The 23,635-nt window shown below is 40.7% G+C and overlaps 1 protein-coding gene across 1 annotated transcript in view; it reads right to left on the bottom strand.

Moving 5' to 3' along the window:
• Window positions 1-23,635, bottom strand: part of ZMAT4 (zinc finger matrin-type 4) — a 346,888-nt gene that overhangs the window by 139,368 nt on the left and 183,885 nt on the right. The window contains exon 4 of the mRNA XM_043563476.1: window positions 17,662-17,818. Within this exon, the coding sequence (XP_043419411.1) occupies window positions 17,662-17,818 (157 nt within the window). The remainder of the gene's footprint in view (window positions 1-17,661; window positions 17,819-23,635) is intronic.

The raw sequence follows: 23,635 nt of genomic DNA, 5'->3' as shown, positions 1-23,635 counted from the left end.
TCATTAGCTTAATTTAGTCCCTGGGGGAATAGAGGCCAAGCTAGAGCCCGAATTATTTAGATGTATCATCCATAATCATTCATTTAACTATGGCTTGACCACAAATTGCATACTTCATTGTTGCCATGCAGACACAGTTAAAAGGGAGTGCATGAGAGAGAATGTAAATGATTTCTATTGAAGAATTTTTAGAAAAAGGGTGCCATTAACAGCTAATGAAGGTGATGCTGCTTAAAATTTGCAACCCCAAGAGTGCTCCACAGACCAAGATCATCAACATCACCTGGCAGCTTATTGGAGATGCAAATCTCAAGTCCCACCCTGGACCACTAGATGAGAATCCACATTTAGGAGAGCTTAAGATGACTGATAAGCAAACTAAATTTGGAAAGCCCTGGGTTAGGATCAGTGTTTCTCAGTCTGGTAAGGGTTAGAACCACCTGTAAGACATTGAACGCTTATGGACTCTAGGCCCCACCCCAGTCCAATTATATTATAATCCCTGAGGGTGGGGCTAGCAACAGCTGGTTTTAAAGCTTTGCAGGTGCTTCTAGTGCGTAGACAGGGTTGGGAAGCATCAGTCTGGAGGGACAGCATCTGGCATGGGCCTCACTTTCACTTCAATCTTACAAGGCATCTGTATTTTCATGTTTCATTCATCCTACTCTGCATTGGCATCAGGTTCCACATTAATATACAACACCACCCCAGCCCTCATGCAACTTGAAATCTGGAATAGAAATACTTTTAATTAACTCACAGAACAAGTATATTAAGTTGCACTCATTCAGAAGCCTATTTATTCAAAAAAAAATCATAAGGGGCAACAGATATAAAGAGAATAAAAGTTTTGAAATAAAATTAAACTAGATTCACATGGCAACTCAGGATGGAGTTGCTTTAACTATAGTGAGAATATTTCCTAAAATAAGATGGGGTAACGGTTCAAACTCATGTCTTTTTTGTGCCTGCTTAAAAAAGTTAGTTCCTAGACATCCTGGCCATAGAGAAAACAAAGACTGTAAGCCAGATCTCCTAATTCCTACTCCATGTTTTCCCATGTCCCACACTGACATCAGTTCTACCAGGCAGACACAGAGGCTGCCCTCACAGAGACTGGGAATGTGGTGAACATGAGACAAGGGAGTGTTTGGAAAGAGGAAATCAGAAATCTCACTTACTGGTCATGAGAGGTTCATGTATCTGGTCATAAGTTTGTGGCTACCACAGCAATCTAATATCCTTTCAAAGCCATATGGGATGGATTGTAGATTGCCAGGAAGTGTAGGAAAGATCCAGAGAGGTGGCTTAAAGAATAGGGGTGTATGAGTAATGGTTAAAGGATGTAAGATTACTTAGCCAGAAGACGAGAAGCTGAAGCATTACTTAATAACACATGAGACACATAGAGGATTGTGGAATTTAGACTGATGGCCAGCTGTTCTTCCAAAGATGCTAAAAAGAAAAAACAGACTGAGCCTGAACAGTAGGCCTTTAGAAGACAAGGAGCTTAAGAGAACATGATGCATGATGTTAAGACACATTTACTGCCCATAGGGTGGGTAGCTGAGGAATGTTTATAGAACGAGAGCATTATTAATACCCAGTGGTGAAAGGGAGAGCATTTAAACCATGCCAGATGATGGGACTTAAGACTTAAAGGGAATCTTGCTGGAAACAGAGATGAATACGATGGTAACTCGGGATTCTATGAATTTCTAGGTATAATTCACTCTCCATCCTAGGCACTGGATGAGATAACATTTTTTAAGGCAAAACTCTTGAATATTAAATCATCAGGGTTAAGCAGACTTATGGACATCTTTCTTAATCATTTTCACTAAAAATGATCTCCCCTTTGTGTTAAGAAAGAGCAAGTAAAATGTTCCCATTTTTGCCAGAGTTAGTTCTTGCTTCCCCTGTCCAGCAGCATTCTTGATATATGAGTTTTACTAACTGAAAATGAAAGGTCCAGGTATTAATATTTCATCAGCTCTGTTGACTGAAAAGCAAAATGAAGATGATAATCATTAGCAGTTTACACTAATCAAAATATAATTACAGTGGGAATTCATGAGTGCACCTTCAATCCCAGTCTTCTGCTTCTTGGTTGTGAAACCTCAATAGGTGGTGTAGACAACAACCATGCATAGGTTGTTGACTGACTGAAGACTCTCAGTTTAGATGATTACACTCAAAACTCCCAGACTATGTCTTTAGCCAGTATCACCCACAATAAGAATGGCTGCAATTCATGATACCTCAAAGTGGTCAAAGTCCTCTTGAAAACCTAGATGGATTCATAATTAAAGCTATAGACTCAACAATGTGTGTGCTCAGCAGACAATTACTAGAAAACCCACACAGGAGAAGCCGGCTCTCTGAAGGCTGAGAGTAAAGTAAGAAAACACAAAATGTCATATGTCTAAGCTTTCAAGTAAGTAAACTGGCTTGGTGTCAGTGTCACATAACAAGTTAGATAACAGAATAACCTATTGAGAAATTAATTAATTGCCTTATATTCCTATGGACTCACTTCATAAAAATGAAAGGTATTTTCCACTTCATTCCAAAATGAGGCCTAAGCCTTGAAGTCTGGTTTTTTTCCATGCCAAGCATGGAATGAACAAAGGCACATCAGGCTATCTGAATAACGAGGGGGTCTGTGTGTCAAAGAAGTGTGTGCCTAACTAATATCAGGAAAGGAACTGGCATGTTAGGAGCAAGGGAAAAGAGGGTTGCAGGTATGGCTAAAGACCTGGGCATATTAAAAGCAGTGTGTCTCAGGTGGCAGGACATCCCCCAGAAATGTTCATAATGGAGTTTTGGCCTTCCTTTCCATAGCATCACTTGGCACAAAGGAGATGAAACCATCAGTGGAAGTCACCGACCTGAAGGAAGACAGGAGAGGGAGACAGGCCTGAGAGGGAGACAGGAAAGTGAGATCCACTTCTGAGGAAGCCCTGGGACTTCACCTACAGCCTGTGGCCCAGAACACAACAGCATCCTGGATGACCATAAAGTAGCCAGAGTCCACAGGCTGAGATCTCTTTGAGGATGTCCACATGCCTCTAGGCCTTTGTGTGGCCCTAAAGAGCACCCCAAAGAATGACCAAGATGGGTCTTCTAACCTGCCTTTAGGGCTAGAGGATAGAAGTAATTTACACTGATTTTTAAAAGGTAAAGAAATATGGGGTGCCTGCGTGGCTCAGTCAGTTAAGTGTCTGACTTTGGCTCAGGTCATGATCTCATGGTTTGTAGGTTCCAGCCCTGCATCAGACTCTGTGCTGACAGCTCAGAGCCAGGAGCCTACTTTGGTCTGTGTCTCCCTCTCTCTCTCTCTGCTCCTCCCATATTCAATGTCTGTGTCTCTCTGTCTCTCAAAAATAAATAAACATTAATAAATAAATAGATAAATAAATAAATAAATAAATAAATAAATAGTAAAGAAATATGATATTTGTTATACTCAAGGGAAATCCATTAATTCATACGTATTAAATCTGATTATTCAACCAACCTGAACGTTACACAAGACTTTTGACACTGACGTTTAAATAATACAGATATTACAAAGGATGAGAATACAGTCTGGGACACTTACTACCAATTATTTTAGGTAAGAGACTTACTTTACAAGTGCCTTCTCAATTTCATAGACTAGACAGTTTTAGGGTTCTTTTTTTTTTAATGTTTATTTATTTTTGAGACAGAGAGAGACAGAGCATGAATGGGGGAGGGTCAGAGAGAAAGGGAGACACAGACTCTGAAACAGGCTCCAGGCTCTGAGCGGTCAGCACAGAGCCCGACGCGGGGCTTGAACTCACGGACCGCGAGATCGTGACCTGAGCCGAAGTCGGCCGCTTAACGGACTGAGCCACCCAGGCGTCCCAGTTTTAGGGTTCCTTAATAGTTGATTTAAGAGTAGTTGAAAGAAAATCTCTCACTCAGAGTTTTTTCTGAATAGTATTGCATTCTGTGTATGGATTCCAAGCCCTGACCACATCTTCTATTGACAGTTTTCAGCTTAAGCACAGGAAACTGACAATTTTATTGTTCTACTCTATTCCTTCATAAAAATGTGTTAAAGAACACTTTCTGGAACAAAGGTATAACCACATCATAAAAGCTGCTGAAATCATCAACTGTCTTATACCACTATTTGATCATCCAAAAAAGAAAAGTGAGTTTATGCTATTTAAAAGGATTTGTGAAAATCACCTAGGCAGTAGTCTCATTGTTAAAATCTTTAAATCCATCCAGTCTTTGATCTTTTGTTTCTCTGGTCATCAAATATAAAATCAAAAGACAGCAGCCTTGATCGAATCATTGCTCCAAGCCGCTTGTGATCCAGTGTACAAAAGTCATGGCCAAAAGAATTTAGCTAGCCTCACACTGCTTATGCATTTAAACCCTATTCGCTGTACTACAGTCAGCGGCCAGATTGGTATGTTTTCTCTTGACAGCTGACATCATGGAAGATTACTGCAAAACAAAAGAAAGCTCTTTGCCATCAACCTGGTATATCACCCTGGGCAAATGGCTTTACCTCTCTAGGCCTGTTTCCTCATCGGGAAAATGACATGGTTGGGAAATAACGATGGGTAAGCACCTTCCAGGTCTGCAATTTTATGAATCTATTACTTGTTGCATTTGTAAGAATTAGAAAAGCCAAAGACATCATCAGAACAAATGCATCGATCTAGAGATGACATCTTAGAACATGCTAGCTTTTCCAATTTAAAAGAAAATGCACTGCTATGAAGATCCTCTGGTTTGACAAAATATTGTTTGCATCTATTAAAACAAGTATCTAGACAGGCTATGTTGGCAAACCGAATAACCTGATTCAGATGATAGAACTGCTGCAGTATATAAAATCTTATATGCAAATCTGAGGTGCTGATTGAACCTGGAGTGCATATATTATTTAAAATTTGAATTTATGTAACTTACAAACAGATCCAGAACACCCTGATCTTTATTCATTCAACAGAGAACTCAAATAAGCAACTCCGTGTCTGGCATAGAAATTTATGGAAAAGTTCTGAAGCTCTGTCTCACTCATTTTCCATAGAAAGTAAGGAAGGAAAGGAGAGAACCAACAAGATTGCAGAAGAGGAATATATGATAAACACACTTACACACAAACAAGCAGAGTGGACGAGATCATTGCTTATCTGTTCTTTTCCCCACATTGCTCACTGTTCCTACAAATGAGAAATGCTTGATTTAAAGTTTATACACATATCTTTGTGGCTTTGCTGCTTCCAATCATCTTAGTGAGAGCCTTAGAGTGTGAACTCTGCTGTTCTTTAGGGGAGCAAAAATCTGGAGATCATTTTATGAAGCATTATTTATCACTACCTGGAGATGAAGGTCCTGAAACACGGAATCAGAGGCCCTGAGTTCAAGCTCCCGTTACATTATTTCACTACATAACATTAGGCATGTCACTCTGCCTTCAGTCTTACTTCCCTCTTTGGTAAAATGGAGATAATTATACTTTAGACCTCATGGTTTTTATGAAGAGTAAGTAAAACAATGAATGTGATGTTTCTGATAGAATGTCTTTAACACTATCAGTTATGATCTTTTTATGTATTTTTTACAGAGAGAGTGTGAGGATGCAAGCAGAGGAGGGGGGCAGAGAGAGAGGGAGAAAGAGAATCCCAAGCAGGTCCCATGCTCAGCACAGAGCCCAACATGGGGCTCGATCCCATGACCATGAGACCGTGACGCGAGCTGAAATCAAGAGTCAGACATTTAACCAACTGAGCCACCCAGGCGCCCCTGTGATCATCTATTATTAGTTTAGATTCTGCCCTCTGAACTATAGTTTTACTACACACTAGGATCTTTAAAATATTATATCTTTTTATTCAGTTTTGCATGATGAACAGACTTCTTGAAAAATTTTATATAAATGTAATGGACATAACTTTTGATATAGTCAATTCTTGTTATTCATAGTTAGTTATGTTCTTCATAAAGTCTCCAAGAACACTGAATTAGCAAAGACCAAACCATTGCTCCTTAGGATGAATTCAGGGTTAGGTTACTTGAGTATATGGTTACATTTTGACCCACTGATCAATATAGATCCTTGCTTTATGTGTGCTTCTGTTTAAAGATACCTTATTTAATATACATTCTTGATTCATTAACATGTAACTCAAAGTCAACAATATACAACTCATGCCTAAACTAAGCTAAGTTAAATGTATGTATTCTTGCCATAAGTCACATCCCAGCCTTCTTGCATTTAGAAACACTAGACAGTACTCCAGCACTACCTTTGGGGGGCATTTTAAATAATAAAGTCACCAACAAAACCCACAAAAATGTGTAAAACCTGGCACTAAATAGATTGCAAAAAAAGACATTTATTTGCAGTATGCAATTTGAAACAAAAGGCCAAGGATTGCCTTATTCATCCTCAGCTAAGAAAATGCCCATGAGGCAACTCAAATTTTTCACCATTTTACACATGTCTACAAACAAACATTAATGTGCTGTGAGTGTTGATTTTGTTGTTACGAATAAATCTTAGTGAGTAGGTGAATTCACAAATACAGAAGTTGCAAATAATGAATATCGACTGTGTGTATGTGTGTCCTTACCTACATATATTTACATACAATAATGTACTCATTCAACACTTACTGGTGTGGCAGGCGCTATATTAAGTATTACATATACCGTCTCCTTTATTATAATAATTCTGGTATCTAATTATTACCATCATCTTTCCAATATGAAATGGAGGGCTGGAGAAATAAAATAACTTGCAAAAGTTCACACAGGTATACCGATTGTAAAACTGAGTCTGACTTCAGAGCCTTCATTTATATGCTATTTAAAAGGATTTGTGACAATCACCTAGGCAGTAGTCTCATTGTTAAAATACATTACTCTGTATTTCACCTATTTTTACCAGGAGAAAAAAAAATTCTTTCAACGAAGCAAGTGGACACTCAAGACACTTCCTATAAAGTTAGAAAACCACTGCTTTTAATCATTATATTTAACTGAAATTTAAATAACCATGGTAACTTACTTTGAAAACAAAGCTAGGGGCGCCTGGGTGGCACAGTCGGTTAAGCGTCCGACTTCAGCCAGGTCACGATCTCACGGTCCGTGAGTTCGAGCCCCGCGTCAGGCTCTGGGCTGATGGCTCAGAGCCTGGAGCCTGTTTCCGATTCTGTGTCTCCCTCTCTCTCTGCCCCTCCCCCGTTCATGCTCTGTCTCTCTCTGTCCCAAAAATAAATTAAAAAAAAAAAAAAAAAAAGAAAACAAAGCTATAGAATTTAAATGCCTATCATTATTCTCATGTATGCTTCCAATTTCCACTCATCTAACAAATATTTATTAAATGCCTACTATGTGCCAGGAAGTGGTCTACATGCACTCATCATCAGAGCCATTATGCTGTAATGCCTCTGGAACACACTTCAAAACTATTCTCTCAATCTTCTACTGTTAAGACATACACACATCACAAGAACTTCAAACTCTTAAGGGTCAAAAATGAAAAAGTTTACTGCTGAGTCTAATGCCATTTCCTGTCAAACCAATGATGTCTGAGAATTACATAAAAGAGAGTGCTCAATATCCATTTTTGCTAAGAATGATAGATGTATTCATAAAAGTTTATATGTGAAACAGTAACTTTAAGGGACAATGAATCAACCAGGATAGATTAGGCTCTTCTGCAATAACAAACAACCTCAAAGTATCACAATAAAGGCATCTTTCTTGTTCTTGAAAAGTCTAATGTAGGTTGAATGGCCCTCCTCCGTCTTGTAGCCTGGTCTTAAATTAATGCACATTACATCTACACACGATTAACTCAAAGTCTGGGGAATGCAGGAAGCAAATGGATTTTGGATGACTAACGTGTCTACCACAAACGCAAATTAATTTTCTTGTTAATCCTAAATATGATACCTAACTATTGAGATTACGGATAATCTTAAAATTTCACTTTGATTAATGGTAGATAGTGGGGGAATACTTGTGGTTTAAAACTTTTTTTTTTCCTATGCTTCGGATTTCTACTACACAATTCATATTCTTTTGGAAACAAAATTTTAAGAACAGCTAAATGATGTCTTCTTTAGAATTTTGAGTAAGAACAAAGTCCCATTCTTATTTCAATTATCTTGTTTGTATGGGTTTATCATGAGAAAAAGGGGAAAAACACTAGCTAGCAAGCATAATATTAGGGCCTGTGACCTGTGTCATGTACCATCACTTAAAAGAAGTTGGCTTGGGTAAGGTGTTAAATAGTGCCCCCCCTCACATTTCAAATTCATGTCCACACAGAATTTCAGAATGTGAACTTATTTGGAAACCAGGTCTTTGCAGATGTAATTGGCTATGCTGAGAGGAGGTCATAGTGAATGAGGGTGGGCCTTACTGGTGTCTTTAAAGTAAGAGGAAGGACACAGAGATATACAGAGAGGATGGGCATATGAGATTGGAGCCACAAAGTTAGAATGCCAAGGGAAGCCAGCAGCCACCAGAAGGTAGGAGGAGGCAAGGAAGGAGGTTTCCCTAGAGCTTTCAGACAGAGCACAGCCCTGCCCACATCTTGATCGTGGACTTTCAACATCCAGAACTATAACAGAACAATTTCTGTTATTTTAAGCCCCCCAACTTATGATAACTTGTTGCATAAGCCCTAGGAAACTAATATAGTTTGGATGATAGATTTCAAATAAGTACTAAAACTCAGGAATTACAACTATATTAGGATGTTGGCAAAATCTGGGTAATATTTATCTGTTTAGTTTTCACAAATATCTTAGAATTTTAGAACTATTGGAGACATTAGCTGTCACTCAAGTCTTATAGCTTCTCTGGAGACCTTTCTTGCTCTCAACAAGGGGAAGACCCTGGGTTTTCTTCATTCTCAGCTCTCGGAGTACCTCCCCAATGTAGAGGTCTCAAACATTTCTCTGCCCTCAGTCACATCAATCCATTGATCCCTGTTCCAGTGCTTCCCCTGCTCCTCACAGGTGTACAGCCCAGGAAAATGCTGGCATTTTGTGTATAAACCCACACCAGCACCATTTTCTCTGTGCTGCCTCTTCCTTGAGATCATTCGCTGTCAGGATCAACAAACCTTTTGTGGAAAAGACCACATAGCAAATATTTTAGGCTTTGTGGACCATATGTATCCTGTCACAACTATTCAGCTCTGCCAGTGTAGCCCCCAAATGGTCTTGACTGAAGGTAAGTGAATGTGTATGGTAGTGTCCCAATAAAACTTTATCTATGGACACTGAAATATGAATTTTATATACTTTCCCTGTGTCACGAAATATTTGATTTTTTTTAAACCATTTACAAACAAACACTTTTGGCTGTCAGATCAGACAGTAGGCAGCAGGTCAGATTTGGTCCTCAGGCCAAAGTTTCCTAATCCCTGATTTAGATCAGTGGTTCCTGACTAGAGTCAGATTTGCCCACTAGGAAGCACTTGGCAATGTCTAGAGACATTTTTTTTTATTGTTACAACTAGTGGGGCTCTTCTGGAATCTATTGGGTAGAGGTCAGGGATGCTGCTAAACAGAACAGCCCCTCCCCCAACTGAGAATGTCATACTGCTGAGTGAGAAACCCCGGTCTAGAAAAAGGATTCCTTTGAGGAATTGAGACCTTTCCCTAACAATCCCTACTGGTTAGATGGTTATTAAGGCCTTACTTAAGGTCTCTCCTCATAAATTCTTTTCAGACATCTCCAACCACAATTAGTTTGACCTCTCTTCAATATCCTATTGTATTTGTAGACATTCACACTGTGTCATATATTGTTTTCCAGTGCCTGTGTTCTCTCCTACTACATGGGGAGCCTCTGGAGCGCAAGGAGTGTCTTATTCACTTTCTTATTCTCAGGACACAAGATGTTTGTTAAGGGGAACTAAGCTAAGAAAATAATGAAATGAAACCTCCATATTATGGGGCATCTGAATGGCTCAGTTGGTTAAGCATCCAACTCTTGATTTCAGCTCAGGTGATGATCTCGCATTTCATGGGTTCGAACCCTGTGTCAGGCTCTGCACTGACAGTGTGGAGCCTGCTTGGAATTCTCTGTACCTCTCTCTCTGCCACTCCTTGCATGCTCTCTCTTCCTCTCTCTCAAAATAAATAAACTTAAAAAGAAACCCTCCATGCTATGAATTCCCTTATAGCAGATACCCAAAGAGGGAATTTCAACTTTGACAGAGAAATTACTTCTATCCCTTAGGGTGGACATTTTCTGTTTGAGAATTCCAGCTTTGTTGGGTGAGTCAATCACCAGCAGAAGGACCCATGCTCCACATAATATGAACTACCTTTGGCCAGAAAGCCTAGAAGGACTGGAGCTGTCTGAACCTCTACTCAATGAGAAGCTCCACTGTGAGCCAGCCAAGACTTCCCACAGCCACCTCTTGAAGCATCAGTGACAAACCTACAAGCATCTGTTGAGCTCATGCACTGCCTTACATGAGGCTAGGGCAATTGAGGCCACAGACAATGATGGATTTTGCAGAGTCACCCAGCCCTGAGTTTGTTCTTCCTGCTTGTCAGACCTGACATGTCTGATGCCCCTTGGATTCCCAACTCAACTTTCCTCCCCACCTCCTGATCTTCCCTCATCCTTACCTTGAGATCTTCAGGGCTCACAGCTCATATCTGCCCCCACCCCCAGCCTGTGCACTGGCTGTGCTTCTTCCTAATACCACTGCTATCAGCTAGTCCACAACCTGGAGAGCCAGGACAGCACCTTTATTAGCTCCCTCCTAACACACATCCAAAGCCCCCAGCATACAATCCAAAGCCTCAGTGGCCAGCCTTTTGGGCATTCAGACTATTTCTCCCATCCTCCAATTTAACCTCTGTTCAAATATGGTCTCCTGCTTACTTCTATTAGCTCTACCCTTCCTCCTGTCTGTCCAATCACCCTGGATTAATGTTTCATTTGGCAGATTTCTGTGGCTGTTTTGATTCCTCTCTTCCCCCAGGTTTCTGTGACCTCATACCCTAGCCCATACTTGTACGCTTGTACTTGTCCTCAAGCATGGACTGAACACCAGGTTACATTTTTCTGTCACTCTCTGTCATGGGGAAGAACATGGCAGGCAAGCTTGTGTACGGGAATGTGGCAGAATTCAGAATAACTGTGGAGATGTGGTTCCTCTGTGAAGAGTGCTTATAGACCAATGGGTGAAGAAAACTCACCCAAGGGACACGGCCTTGGACAATGGACAGTAAGATATTTTAAGTGCAAAATTATATGGCACAGAGTTCAGGGGAGAATAAATAAAAATAGCTCCATTTCCTCAGTGGACAGAACTAAGATTGGTTGAGCTCCTTGTGATAAGCATTTTATATCTATTAATCAGCTTGTGTAATTATCACGGAAAACCTTTGACATAAGTAATAGCATTATACCCACTGTACAGATTGGGAAAAGGAGGCTGAGGCAAGTGAAGTCCTCTGCTAACAAAGGATGGGACCCAGATATGTCCAACTTCAAAGCCCATGCCATACTAGTATTGCCAGCAGCCGTGATAGATTTCAGAGATGGCATGAGACCTGAATTGAGCCTTGGAAGATGAATGTATTGAGATCTACAACAGGTAGAGGGAAAAGGGCATCTTGGATATAGGACGGTAGGAGGGAAGACACAGAGGGCTGATGATGCAGGAGACCTGTTTGGCCTGTGTGTAGAGAAGATAGAAGAAATGAGGTTGGAGGTATAGAAAAGTTAACTTGTACAGGCTCCTGCACGCTAGGAAAAGAAATTCACCTTGGGGCCCCTGGGTGGCTCAGTCAGTTAAATGTCTGACTTTGGCTCAGGTCATGATCTCTTGGTTCCTGAGTTCGAGCCCTGCATCAGGCTTTGTGCTGACCACTTAGAGCCTGGAGTCCGCTTTGGATTCTGTCTCCCTCTCTCTCCACCCCTCCTCAGCTCATGCTCTGTCTATCTTTCTCTCACAAATAATAAACACTAAAAAAAATTATTTAAATAAAATAAATTCACCTTGACATCATAGGAAATAGACCAGAAGTTTTATACAGTATAGTATTAAATTGTGTTTCGGGAATAGACTCTGACACAAAGACAGACCTTTTGCCCCTCAGGCAATCCCCTGACAAGAGTTATGTGAGCGCTGTCTACATTGCACTTGAGGTTCCCCAAGGTGGATATGTGAGAGGTACATATGGAAGTGCCTTCTTTGGCCAAGGGCTTACTTAGGTCAGTGTCTATCCTGTGGCTGCAGTTAACAAACTACCATAATTTTAGTGGCTTACAACAACCTTATTACATTATCATTCTAGATGTCAGAAATCTTAATGCCATAGGGAATCTTAATTTCTCCTTGCTGTGTAACGCATATTCATAGGTTCTGGGGACTGGGACATAGACATCTTTAGAAACCACTGTTTGGTCTCCCACAGTCAGTGATCTTGCCCTGGGGGCTCGATCACTGGCAGATCTGCAGTCATCGAACATACCCTTGTAGGCCACCCAGGCAGCCACGTGGGAAAAAGTACAGCGAAGTGCACAGGACCCCAGAATGAAGCTATCAGGCAGTGCATGGCTCTGTCTGGTTACTTGTCCTCCTCATTCTGTTGGAAGTGCTCACTTTCACCCACAGACTCAGCTCCCTGTGAGGGGCTTCCAGGGCCAGATCCCAGCCTTACAGATGCAGAACTAAAACAGATGCAACCTGACCTCTAAGGTTTGGCATCAGCCTCTGGCCCTTTATCATTCTGCGTTTCGCTTTGCTAACAGAGCTTCTTCCACATCTCTGAGATCTATGCCCTCTCAGGGCTCTCAGTGGGGTGTCTGGTTCCTCCTTTTATCCTCCAGAGATCTTGAGTTCTCATCCTAAAAATGATTTACTATTGCATCTACTTGCCACTTACCAGTTCCAGATCCAGGGTCCTGCCCCCAGCTTAGTGATGGGGTCTCTCTCCTCCCGATAGCTCCCCTTCCCGCCCAGCAGTCTCCTCAGCTCCATGGCCAGCCCTTCCCCCCATGCCCACCAGCGCTGCTTCACTCCAGTGGGCAGCTCCTGTGCCAGGCCCTGCTTCGGTTCATGGAACTCATCCCGGAAAGACTTGCCTCCAAGGAGACACACACAATGTCCCTGTGTGCTGTTCCCGAGGTAGTATTTGAACAACCCCACATTAACCAGGAAGTCAGTCTTTGGTAGAAGAAAGGAGTTGGGCTGCACCCCCATCAACTTATTTACCACATGTTCACCTTCTACTTTCCAAAGCTCTTTAAATCTATTGTTTGCTCTGCAAAAGGGCCTGTGAGGTAAACACATCCAGTGTTAGATTTAAATGACAGATGAGAAAACTGAGGTTGGAAAGGAGAACGAACCTAGCAGAGATCACACGGCACCTTAGGCCAAGCTGGGGCCTGGGCTCCTATCTCCCAACTCCCAGGCCAACATTCTTTCTGCCTATCGGCTCAGTGGGTCAAGCCTTCAGGTAGTATCAGGCTGAGAATCCAGTTGGAAGGATTTTAAATGTCATCTAGGCCAATGTCCTGGGCTGGAACCCCTGAGGAAATGCCCTGTGGAGTATCAGCCAGCTTCTGCTTCAACACCCCTCCCCAACCCCCTGTCACCCATCACGCCCCAGTCCTATGTCAGCTCTAGGACCTGTTACTCTGGGAGGGGCAGCTTACACAGAGTACCTGAGCAGGCATTGCCATCTCCGCCATCCTGACTCAGTTGGTTGGGTTTCCTTTTGGTTTCATTACAGAAATCTAGTATCTCTGAATCTTAATAATCTTTTTCTTATCTTGAGCTCAGATCTGACTCTTTAATGTTCTACCTACTCATTGGGTACATTTGTTGCATCCAAGCTCACACACACACTCCCTCACTCACACACACAGTCACATTCATGCACACACACACATACACAAACACATACTCTCACATATTCTCACAAATTCTCTCACACTCATGCACACATGCAAACACACACTCTCATATGCTCACAGTCTCACACTCACACATGCACAGACACTCTCACATAGTCTCACACACATTCACACACACACATATCCTCACACATTCCCTCACACACACATTCACATATTCTCACACTCATACATATACACTTTCTCATATTCTCACAAATGCTCTCTATACTCCCACATGCACACACATATACACACTCTCAATCACACACACATATTCTCACACACTCACACTCATGCACACACTCATATTCTCATACATAGTCACATGTTTTCACACATTCTCTCTCTCTTTCTCTCTCTCTCTCTCTCTCACACACACACACACACACACACACACACACACACACACCAGAAATCTCTTTTTTCCCATGATGACTTTCCAAAGATTTGCCCCTGAGCAATCTGTTTTCCATGGTAAACCACCCCTGTTTCCTTTATTCTCTCCCTAAAGAGAGGATTTTCATGACCTTCACTGTTCTGGCCTCTGACCTACACCTCCTCTAAATCCTTCTCACAGTGTGGCAAATGACCTGACTACAGCAGGTAGTCAGCCTCTGATTTGGCCAAGACCTCCATGCTGAGGTCCACTGACCCTATGAGAACAGGGTGGGCCTAGAATTCTCCTCAAGCTTTCATCTTGGAGCAGGACCTAGAAAAGCATGAACAGGAAAAGAGATTCTGAAACGCACTAAGCAACAAGAATGGGAACTGGTATTTGTCCCAGCAGGTCTGTCAAGCTTTTCAGAAATTCTAGTAAACATGCTCCCATCTGGAGAAGACAACTCAAACTGCAATAATTCTGCAGGATATCGAGTTGATGCTTGATCAAAGCACATCTTGCGTAGGTGGAAAGGTAATGATTCACAGATACCGATTGCTCACCCTCATCAGACGGAGTAGCTAGGGGAAGCAGTGACTTGTGTTTCAATTATCCCTACCCAGAAATCGCTCTGGTTCAAGAGCCTGTTATTCTTGGAGAGGTAACTTACACAGCATCCCCGAGCAGGGGATTCGCTTCTCTCTAGCAACTTAATCCAGTTGGTTGGGTTTTATGTGTTCTTTTTTTTCCTTTGGTTTTCATTACAGAAATAATTTCAAGCCAATCTGATGGAGTATGCAGAGAAGTTCTTAGATGTGCATCGGGCAGCCACAGCTTCGAGGGTGATATCCTTCAAGAATGGCCACTGGGCTTGGCCTCCGGCAGCAAGAAAAAACGTCAGGCAATCCTGACTCTATTCACAAACTGGAGGGATTGAGCTTAGTAGCTCAGGAAGCCCATGACTGGGTATTCTTTTCTGGTGCCTCTAGGTCCTTATCCTTACTTCGCAGTAACTGAATTTGTGTGTAAGACCAAGCCTCAACCTATATATCCTTGGTCTGGAAACCAGGTTCCTGATTTGTTCCTTATACTTGACTTCCAGCTCAGTACTCTTGTCTTAAATAATGGTGTCCTGTCACTCTCTCAACAGCCTTTACTTTCACCAGCCTGCAGCCAGGGCCCTGCTACCACCTGCCAGACTTTCCCGATGCTGGTACCCAGCTTGAGTCTCTGCAGGATCTCTGTATCCAGATTCTCTGTTGCTAGGTTCCACTCTCCTATTAAGCCCTCAAATCCTTATCCCGTGCCACACCTCCCAATGCCTACTCTCTGCTTATACTTGTACCTAATGACTCATCTGGCTCTAGAAGGATACACTGCTTCCTCTGCTCCCTGCCAGCAGCTGGGTCGACACTAACCCAAGCCCAGGGACCAATTTAGCCTCCCAGACCCTCTAATTCTGTTTGGTGTTGCCATCTTCCAAGACCCTTTCTGCTGTAAGCAGCTTCCGAGAGAATGGGTGAGAGCCTGAGCTACAGAAGGGGATGTGCAGCCCGAGAACCATGAGCTAGTTGAGAGAGGGAGATGCAGGCATAAGGCAACTGAAATCTGTTTCCTCAGCCCCAAGCCACAAGTGGATCAAGCTACTTACCCCCCACCCTCCCTCCCTCCCCTTCTTCCCTAACTGGCAATGTGATTTTGCTCATACTGAGGATTGGGCCAGCTCTGTGGACACCAAGACAAAGTCATTGAGTAAAGGGTGCAGTTTAAGTGCTCCTGATTTTTCCTTGGGAATATACTGTTGGGAACTAACAAATTACCCCCAAGTTATATTTACCAGCTCGGAGGGTATTTGAATTCAGAAAAACAAACTGGTACTTGCTTATCTGGAGGATGTATTTAAATTCACAAAGAACCATTTGTGCCATGTGGTGTTTTTTTTCCTTACAGAAAGAATAACTCTCCCCTTTGCTAATTGACATGATAAACAAAGATCCAGCTTCTCCTCTCCCATCACTACCTCCAAAATTAAATTTAAGAGCAATTCTCTGCTTAGGCAGAAAGAACAAATGGGCTAGTTACTCATTCGTGGAAAACAGGTAGAAATTTTCCAGTGACGGTTTCTTTGAGGTGTCTATTTTAAGAAATTTGTTGGGGAGTAGGTTACAAGGTGAATATCCAACCTTTTAGAGAGCAAGAATAAGGAGTTTCAACTGAGTGGCTGCTTATAAAATGCTAACACACAGAGTGTGCCCAGGAACAAGCTGAGCTCGGCTCCAGATTTCAGGTGTTTCGCAACCCCGTCCTGTATCTGAATGTCATAGCCACCTTCACAAAAACAATATCCTTCAGTTAAACTAAGTAGAGAAATATAGTGAAAAGATTCCTTGCTATTCTCTAGGTGAAAGAAGATATTTTTCTTAAGGAAAACACTGGCGAGAATAAAAGCCAAGTATTGTTTTAGGCTCTCTCCAATCTCCAAAATACCATTTAAAAAATAATTACTCCCACGATTTATGCATGATTCATTAGACAAAAAGATAAAATGCACTGCTAAATTTTAATTGCATTGGAAGAGTAGACATCATGAAATATATCCCCAGCTTCTTGGGATTATAACCCAGGCTAGTAACATCCTCGCCATAATTTAAACCTTGTCCAAATAGTCTAACTTGATTCAACATCAACAGTAGTTTAGTTTCATAATTTGATACACTTACGAAGAATTATTTTAGTTAAGCAATTACAGGGTCAAATGATCTTTTATCAATAATTAAGCTTCTTCTTGTCGAAGTTAATAGGCTGGAATCATAGACAAAAGATATGTCACCTCGGTGGGGGGATACCTTAGTTGTCTGCAAAGAAGCATTTTAAAGACCACAGCTTTCCTCCTCCACACCCTCACCAAGATAAGAGCAGGATGATATCCTGCATCATACTGAGACAGACAGTGAATATACCCACTCTACACAATACACTACCCATTCCATACGGATTACACACTGAAGCTAAGAAGAATAGCATTCCTTACGTAATAGGTATAGTATCTTATATAATATATGATAAATATGATAGACAACATCTTGCAGGATGTAAACAGCCTTGCAAAAGATGCCAGCTGCTGAATTATTAATCTGAAGGAGCCAGGGTGAGAGAATGAGAATGTGCAATTATATATAACCCTCTGATGACAGCAAAGTCTGCTGTCCCATTCCTTTAGGTTTTGAAGGCTATCTACCATTAGGTTCTATTCAGGCAGCCTCTTCTGAAGAAGAAGCACAATTAATGGGATAGGCATGGTTCCTGGACTTCAGTATCTCCCATGATCATTTTCATACACATACCTGTTGTCTTTAATGGGGTTTTCTCTCCTAGCAACAGTTTTAACCTTTTGGCATGGATTTTGCCTTGATAATGTGAGTCAGCCACCACTGCCGAAGTAAAGGACATGTTACAGAGTGTACAGCACTTATTCTTATCCACCATATCAGCATCACTTCCCTGCAAAGAAGAGAGAGAGAGAAAAAACATTAGCGAGAACCCGAAGTCCTAAAATTTCTTTTTTTCCCCATTCCATTCTGTTGCAAATGAGATGTACCAAAAACTTTCTTATTGAATTGTCTAGTTTTTGCTCTGCAACATTTTTTTATTCATGATAATCATTATCAAACATTTTCAGTTACTGACTTCAACCTACATTTATTTGGTGGCTACTCTTGCCAGACACAGGGAATATAAGACACATGCGCAGATATGAGTTGTCCAAAGAAAAACAGGGCCCACAATTAGGTGAGAGCACACTGTGTCTGGCACCATGAGGGAAATGGTCTCTAATTGCACCCATTATGCTCATTAAAGTAAGTAAAATATCAGAGTTCAGATGACCTGAATTATTTAGCAGAAATTATCATTTGGCATTCAGCTCTGTCTTTCACCAATTTTAGCCTCACCAGGATACATGGCCACATGTTCAAGATTTTCTTTTTTAAGATTTCTTTAGGAAGTTGAACATTTTTCATAATTAACTTGAGTGTATATCATAAAGCTATGATGACCATGCTGGCTGAATTTTCTAGGAGAGTGTGTGTAATTTCCTTTTCTTTGGGAAAGGTGATTAGTTAAATATGGCACAGAATACTTAAATCCAGCTTGATTTTTATTCTTTTGTAAGACAATGGAAATGAATCATGATTCAGAAAAAAATAAATCCTTTGTCAGATCATGTGACCTGGCTATTGTGCACAAAGATCACCAATTGCCTATATTATACAAGGGGAAAATGAAAATTTGGGCTCTCCTCCTGCCTAGAGACTGAGAGAAAGGCAGACTCAGATAAGGAGTTAATCTAATCCTCAGTGGAATAGTCATAGCAAAGCATCTTTTTGTTAAAGAGCAGCCTTGGATGAGGATCTGGCCCCACAATAGCCCTTTCTCTTATTCCAAGCAGGCTCAAAGAATGCAATGTAAAATAGCATGAGGAGAGGATGAAGGTGGGGCTAGGATGGGAAAAGGGAATTATATATTTTCTGCAGAACAGTAAGATGTCCAGACTGCTAGAGAGATGTTGCCTTGCAAATTAAGTGGCAGTCGGAAAACTAACTCCTTCCTCCTTATGGCATTCATCGGTAATAGCTCTCATAATTAATGTTCGTCTTTGGGAGAAGTGTAGTGAGGGGTGTGGGGGCACCTACTGCCATTTATTCTCTTGACCTCAGATTATTAAATCTTAGTGTGTCTCCCCAACCCTTTTATCAGAGTTAATGGGTGAGATTTAAGAAATGTTCCGTTTGGAGGTGGGGGGCCATTGAGGAAATAGATCCTGTATACAGACGAGGAGCTCCCCTAAAGGTCCTTTCCTGGACAGAGAAAACACTTAGGGCAAGAAACCTGGGTAAGGCATGAGGCTGTGTCCACTGAGTGATCCTTGCTGATGATTTAAAGCTTTGAGTTACTTTGAGTTTTCCCCTTACACTCAGTTAAAATTAAAAAAATCACCAACACTTTTACACCTTTGTGGTATATACTGTGGAAACTAACTGGACTAAGCAGTACAGAAAGAGTTGGTTTTTCGTCACCTACTTCTGCAACCAGGCCTAGGAGACGCCACAGCACCCATGCAGGGGGTAAAGCCCAGGAATATCAGGAAATTACAAATCAGGAAATTACTGAAGGGTTTGAGCCCAGTAAATAAGGAGTGGATACCTCATGAGGGCTGAAAGACCCAACTGGTACTTTACCCTATATGTTAGAGGATATTGGCCTTGCATATAAAAAAGAAGAAAGAAAGAAAGAAAGAAAGAAAGAAAGAAAGAAAGAAAGAAAGAAAGAAAGAAAGGTTGTCAAAGTGAAAGTGGATACTTAAATTACTCATTTTTCACCTTCTTATACATAAGTCAAAGCACATCATTTTTCTTAAAATTAGGAACAAGATCATAAGCCAAAACCTAACCTACACTTTACACCTATTTACAATCTGTGCATCCCTTCTGCGTTTCTATCAAAAGTGCCAGCCAAGCCTAGCCTTTCTCCCTGTAGTTCTAAGATGTAGACATTTCCACAGAAATGCTAGAAACCCAACAAAGTGGCTGGTGTCAGTATATGAAGTGTACTCAGAAATAGTTTCTAGGGCAAAGAGCTGAATTTAAATTGGATAATGATCAATCGATTTATGATATTCCTTCATTCAACACATTTTTAAGGACCTGCCATATATGTAAGATGCTGTGCTATATGAATATGACTCTCTTCTCTCTTCTTAAGGAGGTTGAGACCAGGAGAATTGGAGAAGGTACTCAGAAAATAAAAAGGAAAATAGTATACTCAAGAAAATACAGTCTCCTATTAGACTCACACTCTCCCAATTGTAAAGTAAAACAAAACGAAACAAAACAAAACAAAACAAAAAATAAAACAAACAAACAAACAAAAGCACTAACATAAATTAAGGCTATTTGTGTAGATTTTCATCAACAAGCCTTTCTCATGCCTGGAATGCTTTTTCTCATCACTTCTTGTCTAATCCAGTCTTTCTAGAATCTGCTTCATGGCTCAGTTTAATCATCACTTCCTTGAGATGAAGCTTTTTCTGCCTCCCTCTGTTGTCCTGCAAAATTGAGCACTGACCTTAGAGTCCTCTATGTGTCCTGTACGTACTTCTTTTATAATAGAACACTGAAGTATTACATGTGTCTTTTTTCATATTTGATCTCCTTACAAGCCTACAAAACTTCTTTAAGATCAAGGAAATCATCTCTGAAGGTACTGAAGCCCCAGCACCTGACACAATGCTTGACACCCAGGGGGACTTACAGATGTTTACTGAATAAGCAGGACTGAGTGTTGGTTTGTAGGATTAATAATTTGCATGATGTGAAGATCAGAAGAGGAGACAGATAATGCAAGGATGTCACGTTGTGAGCCAGAAACTTTCAGACTGTCAGGAAGATGGCCATAAAAAGAACCAGAGGAATCAGCAATTTATAAACTAACTTGTGGGTTCAAGTAGGGGAACACTGGGTCCTAAAATTTGTTAGTTTCATCATAGTTTTAATATATATTCCTAGTTTTCTGCTCTCCTGGGAAATCTAATTCACATAATCATATAGAAGAATCAAATAAGAATAATAGAAGAATAATAGAAGAGAAGAACCAATGGTTAGGCAAGAAAATATCAGGAAATGTAGCTATGTCATAGTTGTAGAAGAAGGACCAAGAAAGGGTAAGTGTCTGACAATAGAGAAACTGTAATAGTGCCCTGAGAAGTTAAGCAGCCTTTGAGGCCAGCAGGACATGTTTATTGGATATTTACTGAAGGATCCAATATACCTCACATAAAGCAACCATAAAGACCACCAACTCTGACTATTCTAATGACTCTGGTGGAGACACAACTACCCAGAAAGAATCTCAGTACTAACCAAATAAATGTCTGCAAAGTGCTAGAATTTAATTGTGTATTCTTGGCTATCTAAATCCCAAATTAATGGCTTCTTACAGGAACAGATCATATCATCTTTACTGGAGTCTCCCATTGCACTCTGAGCAATATGGATATATGACTCAGGGCAGAAATTCCATAAAGTTTGATGAACTGACCTCAATGAATACATTTAGAGTTTCTGGCTTAAAGAATTAAAGAATTAGCCCCAAGCTATCAAATAAGTGAAGGGGAATCTAATATTGTCCTAAATTATGGGTTTCAAACTGGAGGCAAATTTCAGACTTTTTCAATGTAATGTCTATATTGCTGAAAGAAAAAAAAAAAGTTTGTGGAGTATCCTAAGCCTGCATAGTCAAAGCATTTTGCAAAGGTTAGAAGTTTTCAGGAGGATTCAATCAAGGTGGAAAACCCTGGCTGCCTGTGGCCAAAACTCAAGTCTTGAAAGTCCTTTTTATGTTTTATAAGTTTTTTTTTTTTTACTTAATTCAGATAACTGTCTTCATTCTCCTTCAGGTGCATGCAAAATCTTAACAGAAGGACTTTCACCTCCAGAATGTCAGAGTGAGAAATTCTGTACAATTACTCTCAGGAAAACAACCATAAATGCTAAAGATTATTTTAAAAAATAAAAATAAAAATATTGTTGAAGTCTCTGGAAATTATACCAAGAGCAAACAGAAAATTAAGAAATATTTATTCAAAAAATATGTAAGAATAGCAAGAGTCTATGGCACTTTAGAAATAACCCTCTCCCTCCCTACCAACCATCAGGTAAGCATGATAGAAGCTCCATTCTGACTGGCTGTGGTCAAGAAAATAGGGCTCCCTCTCCTATCAGCTTCCAGTTAGGGCATATCAGGAAGGCAGAACACCAACATTAATACCCTTTAGTTCCAAGATGCAGAAGACAAATTCTTGGCAATGTAGCCAAGAGATAAGATATTTTCTTCCCCCTACCCACCCTCATTCCTAGGACAGAAGTTCTCTACTAGGCATAGCAGACCAAGAATTTTGGGACCCTGACTGCAATTGCTTCAACTTGCTTGTAGGACAGGGGTTCAATGTCAGGAGAGACAAACTGATAAGACTAGACCCTGCCATTTCTGCCTAGCTAATAAAGCAAGGTTGTCATTCTGGTACAAATAAGCCACTGTCCCTGGTCCCTACTCTGCAGCAAAGGCTCAGAAATTTTTCCATAAGAACAGAAAGTTCCTAAACCCTCTCCAAAGGAACTGACTTTGTTTGAAATAGAGTATTGAAAGGTTTAAACCTAAGGTTCCTCTCAAAAATAATGGAGACTTTGGTGGTAAGCAATTAAGAGAAAGCTGATAGCTCCATTAGAGCAACAAGCTAAACCATAGGCTCGCTAACTTACCAGAGAGAATGAGGGAGATAGCTCAGGGGAGGCTTTCTGGAGTCAGAACAAACTTCAAAGACGTGACTCAAAAACTAGCCTCACAAAAAATACAATATTTAATTAGATCACAGTGTGCAGCATTTACACTCCAGGGCATTGACAAAAACAATAGAGCAATCATCGAGCAATTAGCACAGCCTAAAAGATGGAGTATGATTCCAGTAGTGGCAGGCAGCTTAATAGAGATCAGAGAAAGAAACAGTCAAAGAGAGTCCTATACAAATCCCTGCCATCCCACAGTGACTGTCTCATTCCTAAGGCTGAGCCTCTGAGCAGTGACAGTAATGGCTGCATATCATGGGAAAGTATACACTATTAAAATAGCCTAGCCAAGACATCGGACAAATAAATAAGCAAACAACAACAAAAACAAACCCTGGAACAGGAATGAATCAGTATCCAGCATCACTACAAATATATAAACTAAAATATTCAGTTCCTGACAATAGCAACGATTATAAAAAATGCAAGAAACCTACACACATGAAAACAACAGTAAGGGCTCAGATGTTAAATTTAACTGACAGAGACTTCAAAGATTTGAACAATTACAAATGTGTTCAAAAAATTACAGGAAATCATGCTTAAGGAAGTAATGGAAAGTGTGATGACGATGTGTCATCAAATAAAGAATATCAACGAATGGGGCACCTGGGTGGTTTAGTTGATTAAGTGTCCAACTTTGGCTCAGGTCATGATTTCACAGTTCGTGAGTTTGAGCCCCATATCAGGCTCTGTGCTGACAGCTTGGAGCCTGGATCCTGCTTCAGATTCTGTGTCTCCCTCTCTCTGCCCCCTCCCTAGCATGCGCTCTATCTCTCTCTCTCTCTGTCAAAAATAAATAAACATTTTAAAAATTTTAGTAAAAGAATATCAATGAAGAAACAGAAATTACATCAAAGAATCAGATAGAAATTCTAGAGTTAAAAAGTACAGTAAATAAAATGAAAAATTCACTACA

This window comes from Prionailurus bengalensis, chromosome B1, assembly GCF_016509475.1.
Source record: "Prionailurus bengalensis isolate Pbe53 chromosome B1, Fcat_Pben_1.1_paternal_pri, whole genome shotgun sequence".
NCBI lineage: Eukaryota > Metazoa > Chordata > Mammalia > Carnivora > Felidae > Prionailurus > Prionailurus bengalensis.
Note: the sequence above shows the minus strand (reverse complement) of the source record. Positions and strands in the feature narration are given on the sequence as shown.